This window comes from Gopherus evgoodei, chromosome 11, assembly GCF_007399415.2.
Source record: "Gopherus evgoodei ecotype Sinaloan lineage chromosome 11, rGopEvg1_v1.p, whole genome shotgun sequence".
NCBI classification, from domain to species: domain Eukaryota; kingdom Metazoa; phylum Chordata; order Testudines; family Testudinidae; genus Gopherus; species Gopherus evgoodei.
Genome location: NC_044332.1, coordinates 21,575,474 through 21,593,571, shown reverse-complemented (window position 1 = coordinate 21,593,571; position 18,098 = coordinate 21,575,474). Strand labels below are relative to the sequence as shown.

General features: G+C 45.1%; 1 protein-coding gene across 1 annotated transcript in view; it reads left to right on the top strand.

The window, feature by feature from the left end:
- The window catches only part of CFLAR (CASP8 and FADD like apoptosis regulator), a 39,064-nt gene extending 22,915 nt beyond the window's left edge, over positions 1 to 16,149 (top strand). Inside the window, 7 exon segments of the mRNA XM_030579853.1 lie at positions 1,032 to 1,167; positions 1,843 to 1,937; positions 3,410 to 3,461; positions 4,856 to 4,917; positions 6,846 to 6,924; positions 10,149 to 10,662; positions 11,559 to 16,149. Of these exon segments, the coding sequence (XP_030435713.1) occupies positions 1,032 to 1,167; positions 1,843 to 1,937; positions 3,410 to 3,461; positions 4,856 to 4,917; positions 6,846 to 6,924; positions 10,149 to 10,662; positions 11,559 to 11,697 (1,077 nt within the window). The 3' untranslated portion in view covers positions 11,698 to 16,149.
- The last annotated feature ends 1,949 nt before the right edge of the window (positions 16,150 to 18,098 follow it).

Genomic DNA, 18,098 nt, shown 5'->3' with positions numbered 1-18,098 from the left:
CAAGCAGGTCTCCTTCCCTGCGGTTTGCTGGGTGGCTCCGGGACCGAGAGAGCAAACCGGGAAAGGAAACCAGCTTGATTACCAGAGGCTTCCTCCTTCCACGGAGGTCAAGAAAAGCGCTGGTAACTGTCTACATTGGATTACCAGCGCTGGATCACCAGCGCTGGATCCTCTACACCCGAGACAAAACGGGAGTACGGCCAGCGCTGCAAACAGGGAGTTGCAGCGCTGGTGATGCCCTGCAGATGTGGACACTCTCAAAGTTGCAGCGCTGTAACTCCCTCACCAGCGCTGCAACTTTCTGATGTAGACAAGCCCTTAGAAATAAAGCCTCTCCCCTTAAAAGTTCTGCCATTTGAAAACGTGGGATCCAATCCCTCTCCCTCCGAAACAGAGAGAAATATGAATGTAGCCATGATTATGGGGAATAACGTCCCTTTGTGTTTTATCCCCTAGTTCACATATTAAACAAACTGCTTTATTTTACCAAAGCAGCTCTTCTTCCATGTGAATCCTGATTTGTGTCTCTCTGGGTGTTCTGAGTCAGAGGGATGTAGTAATTGGGAGATAATTAATCTGTCCTCACAGAGCACAAGTTTAAGAAATTTGTTGTTTTGTCACTGAGTTTTTTCTTGCAGAGAAAAGAGTGGGTGGGGGAAAAACATACAAATTTCCCAAGGCTTTCATATTCTGTGGCATGACGCAAGGTTCTGCCTGGCTGACTGAGCAGTGGGGCGAAAATGAAAACTGTTTCCTCAAACACTATGATATGTCTTTGCAAGAACATCACACTCTGGCTTCCAGCTAATAATTTGGCCTGACGCCGAGAACCCTTGCACATTCCAGACCAGCAGCTGTGTGAATGCTTAGGAGGACTTGCATTCGTAGTCTCTGAAGAGTTAAAGGAAAGCCTGGATTATGCCCTGTGTTGTTTTGTTGGGCTACTGAGGCTAGCCTTGCTCTTCCCAGAGTTTCTGGTAGGGAACAATTTCTGGCCTTCCACTTTGTAATGCTTTCTGCTGCTCTCCTAGAGTTTCCTGGCTGTTGTCAGTGATCTAGAGAAACTAAATCTGGTGGCTCCTAATCAGTTGGATTTGATAGAAGACTGTTTGCAGAACATTCATAGGATAGACTTGAAAAAAAAGATCCAGCGGTACAAATGTGCAGGTAAGACACGTTTTGCACCTCATTACTGAATAGGGACCATTCAGTCCTCCTAAGAATTGGACGTGCTTAGGGATGAAGACATTGGATTACATTTTAGAGGAACTACAGTGTAAAAAAATGCTTAGATAAATCACAATGCCAAGGACATTCAGAGGGGGGAATATAACTTTTCTCTTCACCTGCTGCCTATTGGAATACATGCTACCATTTTGAAGAGCTTTGCAATATGTAGGTACTATGCCCTTAAGATGGTGATCCAGCTTTGACTGAAAAATTAATTGATTGTCTCACATTGTTTTGCATTAGTGCCTAGAACAGTGGCTCTCAAACTTTTTTACTGGTGACCCCTTTCCCATAGCAAGCCTCTGAGTGCGACCCCCCTTTTAAATTAAAAACACTTTTTAATATATTTAACACCATTATAAATGCTGGAGGCAAAGCGGAGTTTGTGGTGGAGGTTGACAGCTTGTGACCCTCCTCTCCCCATGTAATAACCTCGTGACCCCCTGAGGGGTCCCAACCCCCAGTTTGAGAACCCCTGGCCTAGAAGCTCCAGTCATGGCCCAGGACCCCATTGTACTGGGCATGTAGAAACACACACTCAGCTAGGGGAGAAGGCTGTGCTTTAGTAACCACTGCTAATTTCATCTCAGCCTATTTCTGTTCAATTTTCAGCTCTGTCCAACAGTGGTTCTCAGCCAATGTATATAAATGCACTTCAGGCATCTCTCCCTAACCTGACTCTCATTGACCCTCCCTACAGTTCAGGGGTAAGTATGCAACAAATCAGTTAGATTCATGGTTTGTCTGTAAAAGCTGTCAGGAGGAAGAAGGAATTCACCTTCCAAGAAGTTGGAGGATAGAGAAAACTAATTGAAGGCGCCTGGTACTGCTAGTAATTGGAATATAATGCATTGCTTAATGTATTTGTCTGGTCCTTTGATCTTGACTGAATATATGACAAGACCCTTTGAGATTATTAGGAGTTTATTCTTGTCGTATGTAATTTATCCTAGATTTGCAGCTGCGTCTTGAATATGTTATCTGACATTGATGTCTTGATAATTTTCAGTTTTCTTAATATAGCCCTTTCCTCAGAGAGAATTCTTCAATCTTATATATTCTGTAGATATAAATGTATGAAGAGTATCAAATATAATAACACTGAAGTGCACAGTATACCCACCAACACAACTTCAACAATAATGTCCTTTCTGTTACCAGTTTGGAAATACACAGAACTAGTTTTCAGAGTTGTTATAGTATAGATACAGCATCCTATTCAGTTCAGTTTAACTGGCTGTTGCTTGGAAAACACCTCATTGGCTTACAGTTTTCTATCCAAAATTGGGCCAGCTAGTAAGCTTAGGGAGGACTAATGGCCCACTGGAGTTTGGCAGAAAGCAGCACATTTATTACACTGATAGCAAAGCTCAAAAGAAGGGCAGGGTGTGTGTTTGTGTCACACTCACACTCGCATACTCATGCTCCCAGGAGAGGCGTGGCACTGGAGATGTCAGGATCCTTCAAGGTAAGTGTCCCACAGCGCACTCGTGGACGGTGCGATGAAGGTAAATCTTCCTGAGGCACGATGGAATGCAACGTGGTGAACCACTGGCCAGGTGGTCCGGGCAAAGGGCCTTCACAGAAGGTACGATTTTGGGAGGTACAAACTTGTGAGTACACTCCTGAGCACATGGCCTCTTCCCCTTTTAAGGACCTGCTCTTCATGGCCTGCAACTAGAAGAGATGACTTAGCCCCGTCTGGTTGGTCACACTCCACCTCGGCCTGTGTCCATGCAGTGTCCATGCATTGGGTGTGTGAGTGCTGCCTAATTAGAGTCCCAGACACCTTGTCTACCTGAGAGCTCTTCTGATCTTCCAGCTGTTCAACTTCAACAATAATGTCCTTTTCTGTTACCAGTTTGGAAATAAACAAAACTAGTTTTTGGAATTGCTTTAGTATAGATACAGCATCCCATTCAGTTCAGTTTAACTGGCTGTTGCTTGGAAAACACCTCAGTGGCTCACAGTTTTCTACCTCTCTGTGAAGTTAGCTTTGTTTTGACTGAACTTTTGCCCAAAGTTTGTGCCTGAGGAAAATTTTGCTACTCCCATTTAGTTGATAGAGCTGTTAATTGTTTATAACCTTCTCCTTTTGAAAAATCTTGTGTGATATTTAACAAGGTGTGATTGTACATTTCTGGAAAGAGAGAAAATATGCCTTATTTTTAATTTTTAGATCCAGAATGTGAACAAAGAAAGATCATTAAGTGGACAACATGCCATTCAGAGTAAGAACACCATACCTGTTCTTTCATTAACAAAAAGACCTACTTTGTACTTCCTTGTATTAAGGGACTAGCTTTCTGTGGTGTTGATTGCCTGCCACTCCAGTTGATTTCAGTTGAAGCTTGTAAGCATTTCATATGAGCACCATTTTTTAATATTTACTTATTTATTCAATTTTCCAATGTCCTACATTTTAAACATTCTTCAAAGCATTTGGGTGACAAACTATTTAACTTACTGAAGTGGAATCTAAGGAAGCAAAAATGACACTTTACTGTTTAAGATAATAGAATCAGTTTCCTTCAGATACCATCTATCCACCAGTGTGGGAGATATCACATTTAAAATAGGATGTGGTATAAAGCCTGTAGACCTGAGCATTGTCCACATCACTGGTATTTTAACCCTTGACTAGATGTGTCACTTAGTTAGACCAAGGATGGGATTCAGTACAAGTATTGTGTGGGAATCTCTCTGAGGTCAGAAATACCTGAGGAAATATTCCTAGAGAAAAAAGGTGCAAACTACACTGGGAAAGGAAAGGAACGACGTCCAGTTTACTTTTTGCTGTTAATTGCATGGACTATCCTGCCCATAAAAGGATGTGGTTGATTAGATTAATTTTTGACATACACAGTATGCCTATGTGCTGTTCTTAGGTAAAGGTTTGGTTCTGATGAAAATACAGCTTTTTTGAATCAGGGTTAACCATTGTAAATCAAGACATAACTAGGGCTAACTTACTTCCCAACTTCTGGATTTCCTATATCCATCTGAGCTGGCCTAGGAAAGCAAAGTGAACTCTTAAGTCTGCAATGTGTTACTATTTTGGCTAATTTATTGCTTGTGAAAAGTGCTGAATTGAAGCCCTGGAGGCTGATATCCTCTTGTTATCCACCAAACTGGAACAATATGAGCAACAGCAGTGCAGACTTCCCTACGCTGGCACACCCATGAGCTACCACTCTAATGGGACCCCTGACTAGGAATGTAAAGGGTAGCTGTGTTTCCATGTCCCTTTAATCCTTGGCATCTCTGCAGAGCTTGCCAAAAGGGGTTGCAATAAGATGTAGGTTTTATCGTGGGCACCTTAGTCCATCAGGAATTAAGCTGAGACCTCCAACTCATTTCACATGTGGTGCTTTATGAACAGTAATAGGTCACTGTTCCTCCAGCGCACGATGATTTTCGATCACTAGTAACTTGGTAGGTTCACTTGAATTTTTTTAAAACCTGTAGTATGTATTTGCTCAGATAGGAATTAACAGGGCTGAAGGAGAGAGATCTTGGGTTACTTTTTTATTTAATTTTAATTTGAAAGAAACATCATTAATATCTACATACTGGAATATCACATAGATGCTGAGAATCATTATATTGTGTTCTGTAACCACAGCAGAGCCAGTTCACACATCAGTACAGGAATCGGGAGCCACCTCATCTCAGGGGAATAAAAAGGTATATGTACACTTTAGGCTCTTTTGTGACTTTTTTTTTTTTTTTTAAAAAACAAGACATCCTTGGAAAACTGCATGATTGCATACTACTTGTGCATTTTTAGCAGGGGATTACTGTATGCATTATTGTTAGCAGGGGAATACTACTCATGGGGGAATTCTGCGCTGCTGCGCTCATGCATATTTAATGAGCCCCGCAGATTTCTAATTTTTTGCGGAGAAAAAAGCTTCTGCCAGAATGTTGCTGCAGTTCTGCCTTTTGCCCACCAGCAAGGGAAGCGCTTCTCAGCGCTTGTCAGTCCAGGTCAGGAGACAGGAGCTGTGGGGTGCTGGTGAAGGGGGTCAGACAGGGGCTTATAAGGGCTAATGGTGGAGGACAGACTGGGGCAAGGGCTGAATGGCAGTGGAGGTGCAGGGCCATAGGGAGAAGGACGTTCTGAGCTACACAGGGACAAGGGAGTGGCTCTGGGAGGGCACAGAGACACGTGGGGGCGGGGGAGGGGTACAGGGGCAGGGAGTGGCTGGGTTGGGGCACAGATATGGGGCGGGGGAGAGGTACAGGAACGGGAGTGGCTGTGTGGGGGCACAGAGACACCTGGGGGTGGGGGAGGGGTATGGGGACAGAGGAGTGGCTGTGTGGGGGCATGGGGACACATGGGGGAGGGGTACAGGGACAGGGGAGTGGCTGTGTTGGGGCACAGGGACACATGGGGACAGAGGAAGATGTGCCTGACTGAATGGGAGAGGCTAGGGGTCAGCCAGGGTCTACATGGGGGAAGCTCCCTAACAATCCCTCCTCACCCCTCCCCCCCAAAAAAAAAAACCAAAAACAAAACCCTGTTCCATACTTTCCCCACCCATATCCAACAACCCTCCAAGTTCACATCCAGGCTCCTTCCTAGCAATTTACTTCCCTCTCTCTCAGCTCCTCTGTTACCCCTGACTCCCCCAAGCCTTTGCACAGCTTCTGAGGGAGGTGGGAAATATGGTTCTGTATTGTAGTTTAAATGAAGTATTACTCAGAGTTCTTATTAATATGCCTAGTTAGGAATCTATCTGTCAAAAACACATTTCCTGAATCTTTTTTGTTGTCTGTATTGTTACAGACATACTTGCTGACAGGTATTTTGAAGTAAATAATCAAAAATAATTGAAACTAGTGTGATTATATTGTGTTATTCTTATCAATAAAATATGCAGAATTTTGCAGAAGTTTAAAATATCCACAGAATTTGTAATTTTTTGTTGCAAATTTTTTAATTTTGGGGGGCACAGAATTCCACTAGGAGTAGACTACCTATAGCAGAGTGGTGGTAAACTTGTTAAAGGGGAGGGATTGGAGTGAACTGAACTGTAACAGATCTGTAGTTTTTCCACATGATGACTGATCGGAAAGGAAATAAATGTTGTTTTAATTAACCATAGAACACACAGCTAATCCACTTCCTGTTGTTGTGGCAATAAAAAGTTGTCCAAGTCCCATCAGGGTCACTGCTGTGAATGGCCATATGATTAAGAAGACTCTTCTTAAAGATCTGTCTGCAGTAAACAACTTTGCAATCAAACTTGCCCCAACTTTCCTAGAAAGTCTGGGTCACGCTCTGCATTTGTTTATGGCTTATGCAACTCCGTTAAAGATAGTGAGGTTGCGTGGAGTGAGAGGACAAACCAGGGTAATAGCAGTGCCAAATAAAAACCATGCACCAGTGCCCGCTGAACCTTTCCCATCACAGAAGTGAAGTATATCAGTTAGAGGGACAGCTGCAGCACCTCCAGCTACACTTCTGCCAGCCACTCTGTGCATAGCACGGAGGGTGAGAGAAGGAGGGGGCAACTCTGCGTGGGAAGGGAGTTAAAAAGGAGAAGGTCTGTGCACTGCAGGAGAGAGTGCAGCTATGAAATAAATATTTGCCCTTTCACTTTTCTCAGGTGTATGACGATCGGTACAGAATGCAGAGTTGGCCTTTAGGAATATGCCTGATTATAGATTGCATTGGCAATGACACAGGTGGGTCTCAAGAACATAAAATTCTTTGCAGCTCTACTATCCAGCATGTACAATATTTTAATGTAAGGATTATGATTGGCCAGACTACATTCCGAGTGTGCAAGTGTGTGTTGCAAAACAAAGATCAGGTCTCACTGGCCATCTGGTGTAAATGTTACTATTTAGTACTATTATTTCGTGGTTATTTGGTTTTACAGTAGTGCCTAAAGGGCCCAGCTGAGATTAGCAGCACGTTGCCCTCAGTGCTGTAAATACTCATAGTAAGAGAGAGAGTCTCTGTCCCAAAGATCGTACGTTGTAAATTGGGGTGGGTAAACTTTTTGGCCTGGGGTTCCAAAACTGTATGGAGGGCTGAGTAGGAAAGGCTGTGCCTCCTGAAACAGCCTGGCCCCTGCCCCTGCCCCCTGACTGCCCCCCTCAGAACCTCCAACCCATCCAACCCCCCCTGCTCCCCGTCCTCTGACTCCTATCCACACCTCTACCCCCTGACAGGCCCCCCGGGACTCCCACGCCTATCCAACCGCCCCCTGTCCCCTGACCGTGCCCCACCCCCTTATCATGCCACTCAGAGTAGCAGGACTGGCAGCCATGTCGCCCGGCTGGAGCCAGCCTCGCTGCCGTGCAGTCTAGAGCACTGGGGCATGTCGGTGGCTCTCACAGTCCTGCTGCCTGGCAGGAGCTCGCAGCCCCGCTGCCCAGAGCACTGGCGGCATAGCGAGCTGAAGCAGCAGGGGAGGGGCCAGGGGTTATCCTCCCCAGCAGGGAGCTCCAGGGATGGGCAGGATGGTCCCACGGGTTGTAAGTTTCTTACTACTTTTAAAAATAAAAGCAATGGTGCACTTCACACTGTGTGGTTACATTGGACAGCACGTGTCTTGAGTAGCTGAAGGCACAGGACCTTTTGTTCATAACACAGCTAGGTTTCTGTTATATCTCAGCTTAGCAGAAGCTGATATCGCAGCTTTAGAGAGGAAGGACCTGGTTTCTTTAATTTCCTCTTGACATTTTGGAAGCATTTACATCTAAAGTTCAGTTCCGTAAATACACAGGTTAAAATTTGAATTTTTCAGACAGTCTTTTGAAAAGCTCCATGTGGCAGACTCTTGCGTAAGCAATAATCTCTCTAGGGCTTGAGCCATGCCAGTGGAATACTTGACTGGCTAAGAATAGAAAACAGAGAATGCTTGCAGTCAGCACCAGTTCAAGGCTAAGGGCAGATGGAAGGAAAGGATGTGTGAGCAGCTCTCTGCTGTTCCTCATCATTAATGAGCTAAGCAGACAGACCATCTTTCTATAGTATTTATACTTCACAAAATATTTGGAGAATAGTAACTGCAAAGCATGCAGACACAGCCAGTGAAATTCAGCAGGATCCATATCTGGTCGGGCAGGCAAATGGCATCTTAGGCTGACAGATGTAAAACAAGAAAATTCTGATAGCCACCATATGGGGGTTCTTGGAACTGGAAGTCATAGGTGCTGGAACTAGGAGTGCAGGGGGTGCTGCTGTGCTCCTTGGCTTGAAATGGTTTCCGTCATATGCAGGGTTTACAGTTTGGTTCACTGGCTCTCAGCACCCCCACTTTACAAGTCGTGCCAGCGCCCTGCTAGAAGTGACCCAAGGTCTTACCCTGATGCAAGAGGGAGAGTGAAGGGAAGGTTCTCTGAATTTTACTGTATATGAGTGTCCCCCTGCTATAGCTTATGTAGTATCCTTCGAGGATGCTATGCCTTTCCTACTTGTCTAAAGGGAGGCAAAAGTTGAATAGGAAAAAGGATTTGTTCAGACCATAAAGATAAAAGGCCTTCCCTACATTCCTGACGCTTGAATCACCTATGGTAAAATTAAAGAAAAGACTTTAAGGAGAGGCCTGTGTAAATGATTACGCAGCTGTGCAAGTGGTCACATAATCACCTCTGTGACCCACAACATGAGCTGCTGTCTGCCTGAGTTTGAAGACAGCCTGAAAAAATAGTTTTGAGAGAAGTGTGAGCTACTCATTCAATGGGCTATTAATACTGAGGCCTAATTATGTGAATTTAAATGTCAACATTAACTATTTCCCTGCTCATCCTTTTAGCAGGAAAAAGGCTCATGTATTTCCCTGGTGTTCAAGTTAGTGGCAGTGTCATGGGATAACCTTGCCTTTTAAAGGGCTTGGGACTTAGCTGCACCTGTCCCAGGCTTAGCCCACCTCCCCAGGTGGAGGGACCAGTCAGGAAAGGACCAGTGAGCAGGCCTAGGCTGAGTAGCTCTCCAGAGTTCTTAGAGAGAAGGCCTGGGAGAACAGCCTTCAGTGAGCAGGAGCCAGCGAGGAAGGGCACATGGGAGGGAATCTCACTAGGAGGAAAACTTCAGCAGGGATAGGACTGAGAACCCTGCAGTAAAGGTATCAGCTGCTAGGAAAGGAGGGGAGAAGGTCTGTATTGTATGAGCTTGGTTCAAGCCAGACTCCCCAGAGAGGAGGGTTATTGGGCAAACACCTGTGTGAGTCTGGGTAACTGGACAAGAAAGGGAAACAGTTAGGGCAGGCCTGAAGTGAGATCATGTATGCCCCTGCTCTGGTTAAATATGTGAGTAGCTGGTTGCTCCAGTGGAGACAGAGTTATTCAGCCCACCATCTCCTCCTCCCAAAATAAGTTGACTCTCCCTGAAATGGGGAACCAAGGGCAAGGGAGTCCTCCCCACAACCAACAGCTCCACTGACTCCTCCTGCCAAAACTTCTGGCTCTCATTAAGAATAAATCTGCTTGCTTAAAAAGGACTGTGTGGTAATTTGTAACTGGGAATGATACTTTGAGCATAGCCTCTGGAAAGAAAGCAAAGTGCAAGTGCTGACCTTTTAGGCAATCTGGCTTGCTGGGGATATCACAGTGTAGGCTGACAACTGTGCAGCCTCGAGAGTGTGAGACAGGTTTCTGCCCAGAAAGGTGATGGCTGAGAGTCTGGGAGCCTAAAGCAAGTGCCCTTGGTGATGGAATACAGGTGCACTTATCCTGAAACTGTGACACCTCCCTCATATTCAGATATCGTCATGTGGGTAATCCATTGTGACACTGACATCACTGCAAAGACACTAGATTTTGGCTGAATTTCTTTAGTGAAACAAACCTCTTGTTTTTCCAGTAGTGAAACACATAATATTAAGAGCCTTTCAACATGGCTGATATTCACTGAGCCGTGAAATACATTCACTTTAACAAATTCCTTCTTCTTTTTCCAGATATACTGGAGGACACCTTTAAAGCTCTAGGCTTTGAAGTTCACTGTTACCAGTATTTAAGTGTGGAAGCCATGAATCAAACATTCCATGAAGTTGCAAGGCTGCAAAAGCACAGAGACTATGACAGCTTTATTTGCATATTGGTCAGCCGGGGGAGCCCTCAGAGCATCTTCTGCACAGACCAGACCTTTCCTGGGTACCCCCTGGATCGAGTGAAGAAGTTTTTTACTGGAGACTCATGCCCTGAACTCCTAGGGAAACCAAAGCTCTTCTTTATTCAAAGCTACATTGTGCCAGCAGATCAGCAAGAACCCACCAGTCTGCTGGAGGTGGATGGGAATGAACAGAAAATCACTGCCAATTCCAGAAGAGCTAGGAACTGTAGTATTCCCCCAGTAGCAGACATCTTTTGGAGTCAATGCAAGGTGGATGTGTCTGTGTTAGAAAGATCACCCAGCTCATCCTCCCATTATCTACGCTGTCTGGCTGAGCTCCTGTGCAATCCTCATAAAAGGTAAAAAAAAAACAAAAAAACCCTTTTCATTCAACTTATTGCCCCATAGCAAAAGAGCTGAGATTTCATTCTGCTTAGTACTACAGAGCACTTTGACGATGTGAGAGACCATAGAGGAAGATGGTGCCCAGGCCTGGTGGTCCAGGTAGGCCCAGACCTACAGGGTGCAGGCCAGGTACTCTACAGATGGGGTAGAGCTTTTAATTCTGGAGTGGAGTGTAAGGGTGTGCCAGAGCTCGGGGTTGCAAGATTACTTCCAGCATGGGAGGAGAAAGTCCAGTCCTGGAGAAGATATGTGAACACTCAGAATTCCCATGCTATTCTCCCACCCCCAACACACGTCCCGCATAGGCTATTGTCCAAACCGAAAGTTGTCTTTAAATAACAGAGTCCTTAAGCAGTACTGTACTTAGAACTATAAACGTTTAACCAGAGCTGCCTGCAGGTGTGTTTTTTGTTTTTAATTTCCCTGTGGGACCTCTTGACCTTCCCTCTAGTTCAATCTTCCTCAGAGAGCCATTTGCCCATTTATTATCCTGAGTTGAAGCTAAGATAAAGAGGTCCCATCTGGTCTGGCAGCCAAGTTCAGTGTGAGTCAGCAGAACAGCTCTGCACCTCCCCACGGGGTCCTAAAATCTAAAACTTGGTCACAAGATGTCAGGAATGGAAGGAGTCCAGTCCTCCATGACAAGCTAGTAAGTTTGGAGTATAAGAGATCCTGCCTGATAAATGCATGTGTAACCTCAAGTTTGTGAGCTCTATCTCTGGTATTAAAAACTGAGATTGGAAACATTCCTCTCACTGAGCCTGTAGCTGCTTGTCCTCTGGTGTCTTCTTGAGTTAAAAATGATGATCTCCTCCATTCACTTGTGAGTATTTTGTTTCTCTCTTTGCAGAAAGCTCCCCCTACTGGATATCCATATTGAGCTGAACAGCAGAGTGTATGATTGCAACAGGACCTCAGATCCACAGCAACAATACTCACTCCTGCTACAACACACCTTGAGGAAAAAACTCTTTCTTTTTCCCAGTTAAAAGCTAATGGAAATTGCATGGGACACGATGTTAAGATGGGGATATCCATGTGGGCTTTATCTTCAATTGTCATTGTTCCATGCATTTTTGAAGTGCCTGTTGCTGGAGTATCTGAGTATTTTAGAAACATTTTGGATGTTGAGGCATCACATGTTTCCAATTTTAAACTTTAGGCAGAAGCTAGGATAAGAGAGGCAGGTAATCCATAGCTCTGCAGCAGATCTTATAAGCCAACCAAGCAGAAGGACAATGTTGAAAGGATTCAAAACGACAGATTTCTTGTATTTAGTTATGTTTTGATTTTTGAAACATAGCCATTAGCAGTGCCTATTCCGTGCTCCAGTATTTAAACCAACACAAGAATCAGCTAAATTGATAAGACTGCCACCCCATATATAATTATAATTCATTCCCAGCCCATAGTTAGGCAGGAGCTCATTCCAGAGTCCAGGGGCTGTTGGAGAGACTGCCCCCCTGGCAGCTCCATCTCTTTTGTAGCAAAGGAGCTCTGGCTGGCATGCTTCTCCTGATTGTGGCAGCACGGAATGAGAGGAGAGGCCATTTTAAAGGTCATCTGGACCCAAACTATCCAAGGCTTTAAAGGTCAAGACCAACACCCTGAGTTGTACCCAGAATCCCACAAGTAGTTAGTACAGCTCACAGAGCACTGGTGTCATATACTCACACTTAACAAACAGGCTCTCACATTCTGAACTAACTTCAGCTTCCCAATGGTCCCAAGATGTAGCCCTACCTGAAGTGCTTTACAGTAATCTAATCTCTCAGTGACAAAAGCCTAGGTAAGGGTAGCTAGGCCTGCCTCTGAAATAAGAGATTATACTTGTCACACCAGGCACAGATGGATAAAGGTGCTCATTGCCACAGCTGACCCCTGAGTATCCAGCAGCAGCCCAGGGTCTGACGAGACTGCTTAACTGAATCTGGCTAGCAAATAACAGCCACCTTCCACCAAGCAGAGGAGTTTATGTAGCTAGCCCAGTTCCTAGGGCTCCTTGCTCCCACCCTTCTAATGTTATTTCAGTCCCATCTAGAATGAGTCTCAGACAGCTAGATTTAGTGCATGCTCCAGTTTCAGGCAGACACCACGTCACCCATTCCACTGCACCTTCAGACTCAGTCATAAGGACAACGAACAACTAGGTATTATCCATGTGCTATAGACACTGCAACCTCTTCACACGCACAAGGTTCAGTTCTTCTTTCCCACTGCATTTGTACGAGACAAAAGACCTCTGCTCAGTAATTTTATTTTTCTTAATTACCTTCTCCATTCCCTACAGGAACAATAAGAGACAGGATTACCATAAATGTAGCAATTCCTTTCCCTTCCACTTTCTACAAGGCCCTGATCCTGTAAGCTCTGAGGCAAGTGAGTGTGCATGTGAGTACTTTTGGTTGATCCTCAGTCTTTTTGCAGGATTGGGGCCTGGATGAGTCAGTTTTAAGTTCGTCACTGGCCTGACTGTGCTTCCATCCATGGCATGGTCCCATCATCCTCCCTCCCTCCACACACACTTCCTCCCTCACCCTGCACACTTAAAGTAAGTAAACACATAAACCCTGTTGGGAACTATTTAATATTCTTGGTATAGTTTCCTGTCTAGCAAACAAACTAAGGCCTTGTCTACCCTTAAAAGCTTTTCTGCTATAACTATACCAGAAAACTCTCCTAGAGTAGATGCAGTTGATATCAGTTATACCAGTTGCTGATATAGCTTATGCTACTTCCCCTAGCAAAGTAAGCCATTGCAAAAAGGACATTTTTCCTGGTATCCCTGCATCCACATGAGGGCTTTTACCAACAGCTATGCCAGCAAAATATAACGTCCCTAACTGACATAGCTATGCAGGCAAAACTTTTAAGGGTAGACCAGGCCTAAGAGAGGGCTGCCAGAGGTGAAGTGGCTTGGCCAGTAAGTTTGTTTTAGAAGTGACTATTCTGTTTCCCAAACCCACAGCATATTGCCTGCTGTGGGCTTGGCCATGACTTTCAGTAACTCCCCCTTGAAGACTGCTTTTAATGTTCATCCCAAAAAATCAGCACAAGCCTTGAAACAGTTCCTGCAGTCAAAACAATGGAAGTTTAACAATTAGCCCAGAGTTGGGCAAAATGTGGCTGAGGAAAGAAGACTCAACCAAGAAAATACAGAAACGGCGCAGAGAAAAACATGTATATTTATTTATACTAATATATAATTTTATGTAATAAAAATGTGTACATATATAATACATATTAATATTTTCACTTTGTATGTGTCCTAATTTTTTAAAAGATTTTAACAATTTGTTTAGTTTGTTTTAATTTCATATTCATTGTGATGTTATACATATTCTATGTAGAGGAGGAAATGAAGGATTGTGATAGGCATAAGGGGAGTGGTTGGTAAAAGTTTGGGATGAATGTGACTCATTCAGTGTTGTCACAGATCTGATCAGGGGCCCCCTTGCAGCCACCCCAGGACCGAACTACTGTGAGGGGAATCTAAGCCTCTGTGGTTTACAGAGCTTGACTAGTGTCCAGCCACGTTACCAATCTTAGAGTCCCTAGGTCACTATTGGGGTGCAGACCTGCTAGTTAGTACCGCATCCTGAGAGCTGGAACTCACTGTCCAGCTTCTTACCCCCTCTGGGTGCACTGGTGACCCCCTCTCACTTCATATTTGAACACACCGTCTTCCAGAACTCTACTGAAAGGTGTGACATTTCTGGTTACAGTTTAACTCTCTCACTGGCAGACAGCAGTTGTGAAGCAGGTAACATATAGAGACTTTCTACATGATGATGCTAGATGATGCTGTAGGCCAGAATGCTGTGAGCAGTCTGAGGGACAGCTAACAGGTGCTGTGATTCAAAACATTGCAGGCAAAGGGAAAATGAGGCACAGCCAAATGGTGGTAGTGTGTGTCAGAACTCCAATGGGAGAAGGGAGATTGGGTAGTGAAGAGTACTGCCAAATTACATACCTACTAGAGGGGTGTGAACTCTGGCAATCTGGAGAAAATGGCTTCTGAGCAGGGCATCTTCTGCCCTTTTGAAACCTTCTGGCCCGTGCTGTCAGCTGACACCCTTGCCAGCCCAACTTCTTGGGGAAGTGGGCCCCTTAATTAATCTATGTTTTCAGTGGGGTCAGTTGGGGGAGGAAGCACACCACCTCTCCCCAGGAAGTGTAAAGAAAGTAGGGAGACTTCACCTTGCCCCAGGAGGGAATGGCAAAAGAGAGTTGTTAAGTTAAGTGCTCTTCCATTGAAATGTAATTGCTCTAGACAATAGATTTTCCTTCTGTCTAGGGGAACTGGTTTGTCAGGAGGGAGGTTGCCTCATCAACAAAGTCACCTGGAGGAGGACAGCTGTGTGTGGAAACTGGTAAAGGTGCTGATGGGGGGGCTGAAAGGTTTTAAAAGGACAAAAGCTGTTCTCAGGAGCCATTTTCTCCAATCAGTGAGGATCCAGCCTGTTTGAGTCTGCCTGCCTGCCTGCCTTCCTGGACACTGATGGTCCCCTAAAGATTCATAAGGGAAGGGTGACCTAATGAGGGACACTGGTTTAAGATCTTTTGTTTTGTAAAAGAGCAAATGTGTTGGACTCTGTGCTAAGTATGTGTGAATTCCTTCCCAACTGTTGTATGCCCCTGAGAGAGTTCAACTGTAACCCATAAATTTAGAGGAATTCTAGGAGAAGGGATGTTTAAGTACAGGAGAATCTGAGGAGTCACTGCTAGCTGCTGTACAGCAGATTCCAGCTCTCAGGATAAGAGTGCTAGACAGCGAGCAGATCTATGCCCCAATAGCATGCCTAGGGAATCTAAGCCTGGGGGAATGGCTGGACTCTATTTGGGCTCCAGGGGCTTAAAGTACCCAGGGGATCCAGGGGTGGATGCTCAGAGGAAGAGGGCATCTGGCTGGACCTGTGACATGTATTTTAGAAACCTCTTTGGAGTGTTATAGGGTAACTGTATACCTCTTTCCCTGTCTAAAACTAGTTTATCCTTGTTACCAAGTACTGGTAAACCCAGATAATCTGACATTTGGAAGTCTCCCCCCCACCACCTGAAACTCTGGTTTTTCAAATTTCAGCCATGTGATTTGTTGCCAGTTGGATTTTCTTATTCGTATAAAGCTTGGAATGAGAGGAAAAACTGGTATTTAAACCAATTTTCACAAACTAGACATTTTCTAAAATTTATTTTTGTATGAGTTTTATAAGACTGATTCTAAAGCCAACTCCTTGTGATCTCATCAGGGCTAGAAAGAAATGCTTCATGGTTTGTAAAGTAAGATTTGGAATCTTAGATCTAGTTCCTGCAGACACTGGGAGATGAGGCTAGTGGTGTGAGATACGTGTTTGTTATTCCGTGTCTGTTGAATTAAGATGTATTCCCTGGTTGTTAAGCCCATATATGTGGTATAAATAAATATATGTATTGAGTCTGTACACTTAACTTACTTTTTTCCATTTCCCTCCTCAGCCTTTCCCTGTGAAAAACATTTTTGCTACCATACAGGCCAAACAGGGAGGGTGAAAGCAAGCGAGTAGGCAACAAAATGTAGGGGGAAAGTGCAGAAAGAAAATTATGAAGAATAGTGCAAACAGCAGGAGAAAGTGAGAGAAAGAAGGAAACCTATGGCCATCCTTAGGCATATGCAGCTGCGTAGGGCACCTGAAAATTTGGGGCACCATTCCCCTTGCTGGCTGTGGCTGGAATCCTCTCTTCTCTAGCCCCTCCCCTGTACTGGGCTGGCGGGCTTCTCCCCATCCTCTCCCTCCCTCACGCCTCTGGGTCTGCCGCCCCAGTCCTGGGGAGCCCAGAGCGGCATTGGTGGTGCGGTGGCCTGGCAGCCCAGCCCACTGCTGCCTGGAGTGGAGTCCCTCCCTTAATCCTGCCTGTCTGTGTTGCTCAGGGCTGGGCCAGGGCCAGAACCAGGACAGGAGGAGTGAAACTTCCAGAGAGTCAGCGTTGGGGGGGTGGGGAGGGGAGGCCAGACCGAGTGGGGGAGCTTAAAGTGACAGTGCGCTCACTGTCTCACACTTCCCTGTAGGACGACCAGACAGCAAGCATGACAAATGGGACAGGGAATGGGGGGTAATAGGAGCCTATATAAGAAAGACCCAAAAATTGGGACTGTCCCTATAAAATAGGGACATTTGGTCACCCTACTTCCCTAACACACACACACAGGCTCTCACACACATACACTCTGCCTCTCTTGAGTCACAGGCCCTCAATACAGATTGTCACACACAGTCTCACACTCCCCAACACACATTGTCACACAGTCCCCCAACACAGTCACACACACACACACTGGCTCTCACTCTCTCACACACACACGTATTAAAGTTATTACTGTTTGATACTTCCTGTCCTGTCAAAATGCTCGTGGTGAGCCAGGAGTGGCTGGGGCTGCATGAGGGCCATGGGCTCTGGCAAGATGCAGCCCCCATGTGACAAGCCTGCCTGGAGCCACTGCTGCAGTGTCTGCTGCATACAAAGCTCAGTGTGTGTCAGCAATGGGGCGGTTCTGGGGGTCCGTGGGTGAGCATGGTGGCTGTGCCCCCTTGACACCTGGAGTCAGCGGTTGTCAAAACCTAGTCCCAGATTTGGACCTTAGGGTCCAAAATATGGGGGTTAGCATGAAAACCTCCAAGCTTAATTACCAGCTTGGACCAGGTAAAGCTGCCACCACCCAAAAAATTAGAGTGTTTTGGGGCACTCTGGTCCCCCCAAACCTTCCCTGGGGACCCCAAGACCCAAATCCCTTGAGTCTCACAACAAAGGGAAATAAACCTTTTCCCTTCCCCCCTCCAGGTATTCCTGGAGAGACACACAGAAGCAAGCTCCGTGAATCTAAACAGAGGGATTCCACCCTCCCCCGTTTCCAGTCCTGGAAACACAAGCACTTCCCTCTTCACCCAGAGGGAATGCAAAGTCAGGCTAGTAAATCTAACACACAAAGATTTCCCCCTGACTTCTTCCTCCCACAAATTCCCTGGTGAGCTGCAGACTCAATTCCCTGGAGTTCCCAACTAAAGAAAAACTCCAACAGGTCTTAAAAGAAAGCTTTATATAAAAAGAAAGAAAAAATACATAAAAATGGTCTCTCTGTATTAAGGTGACAAATACAGGGTCAATTGCTTAAAAGAAATATGAATAAACAGCCTTATTCAAAAAGAATACAATTCAAAGCACTCCAGCAACTATAGACATGTAAATACAAAAGAAAAAACCATATAACTCACTATCTGATCTTTTTGTACTTACAACTGGGAAACGGAAGATTTGAAAGCAGGAAACAGAAATCACTTCTCATAGCTGAGAGAGAGGCAGACAGAAGACCCAAGAACAAAGGACTCACACACAAAGTTCCCTCCACCCAGATTTG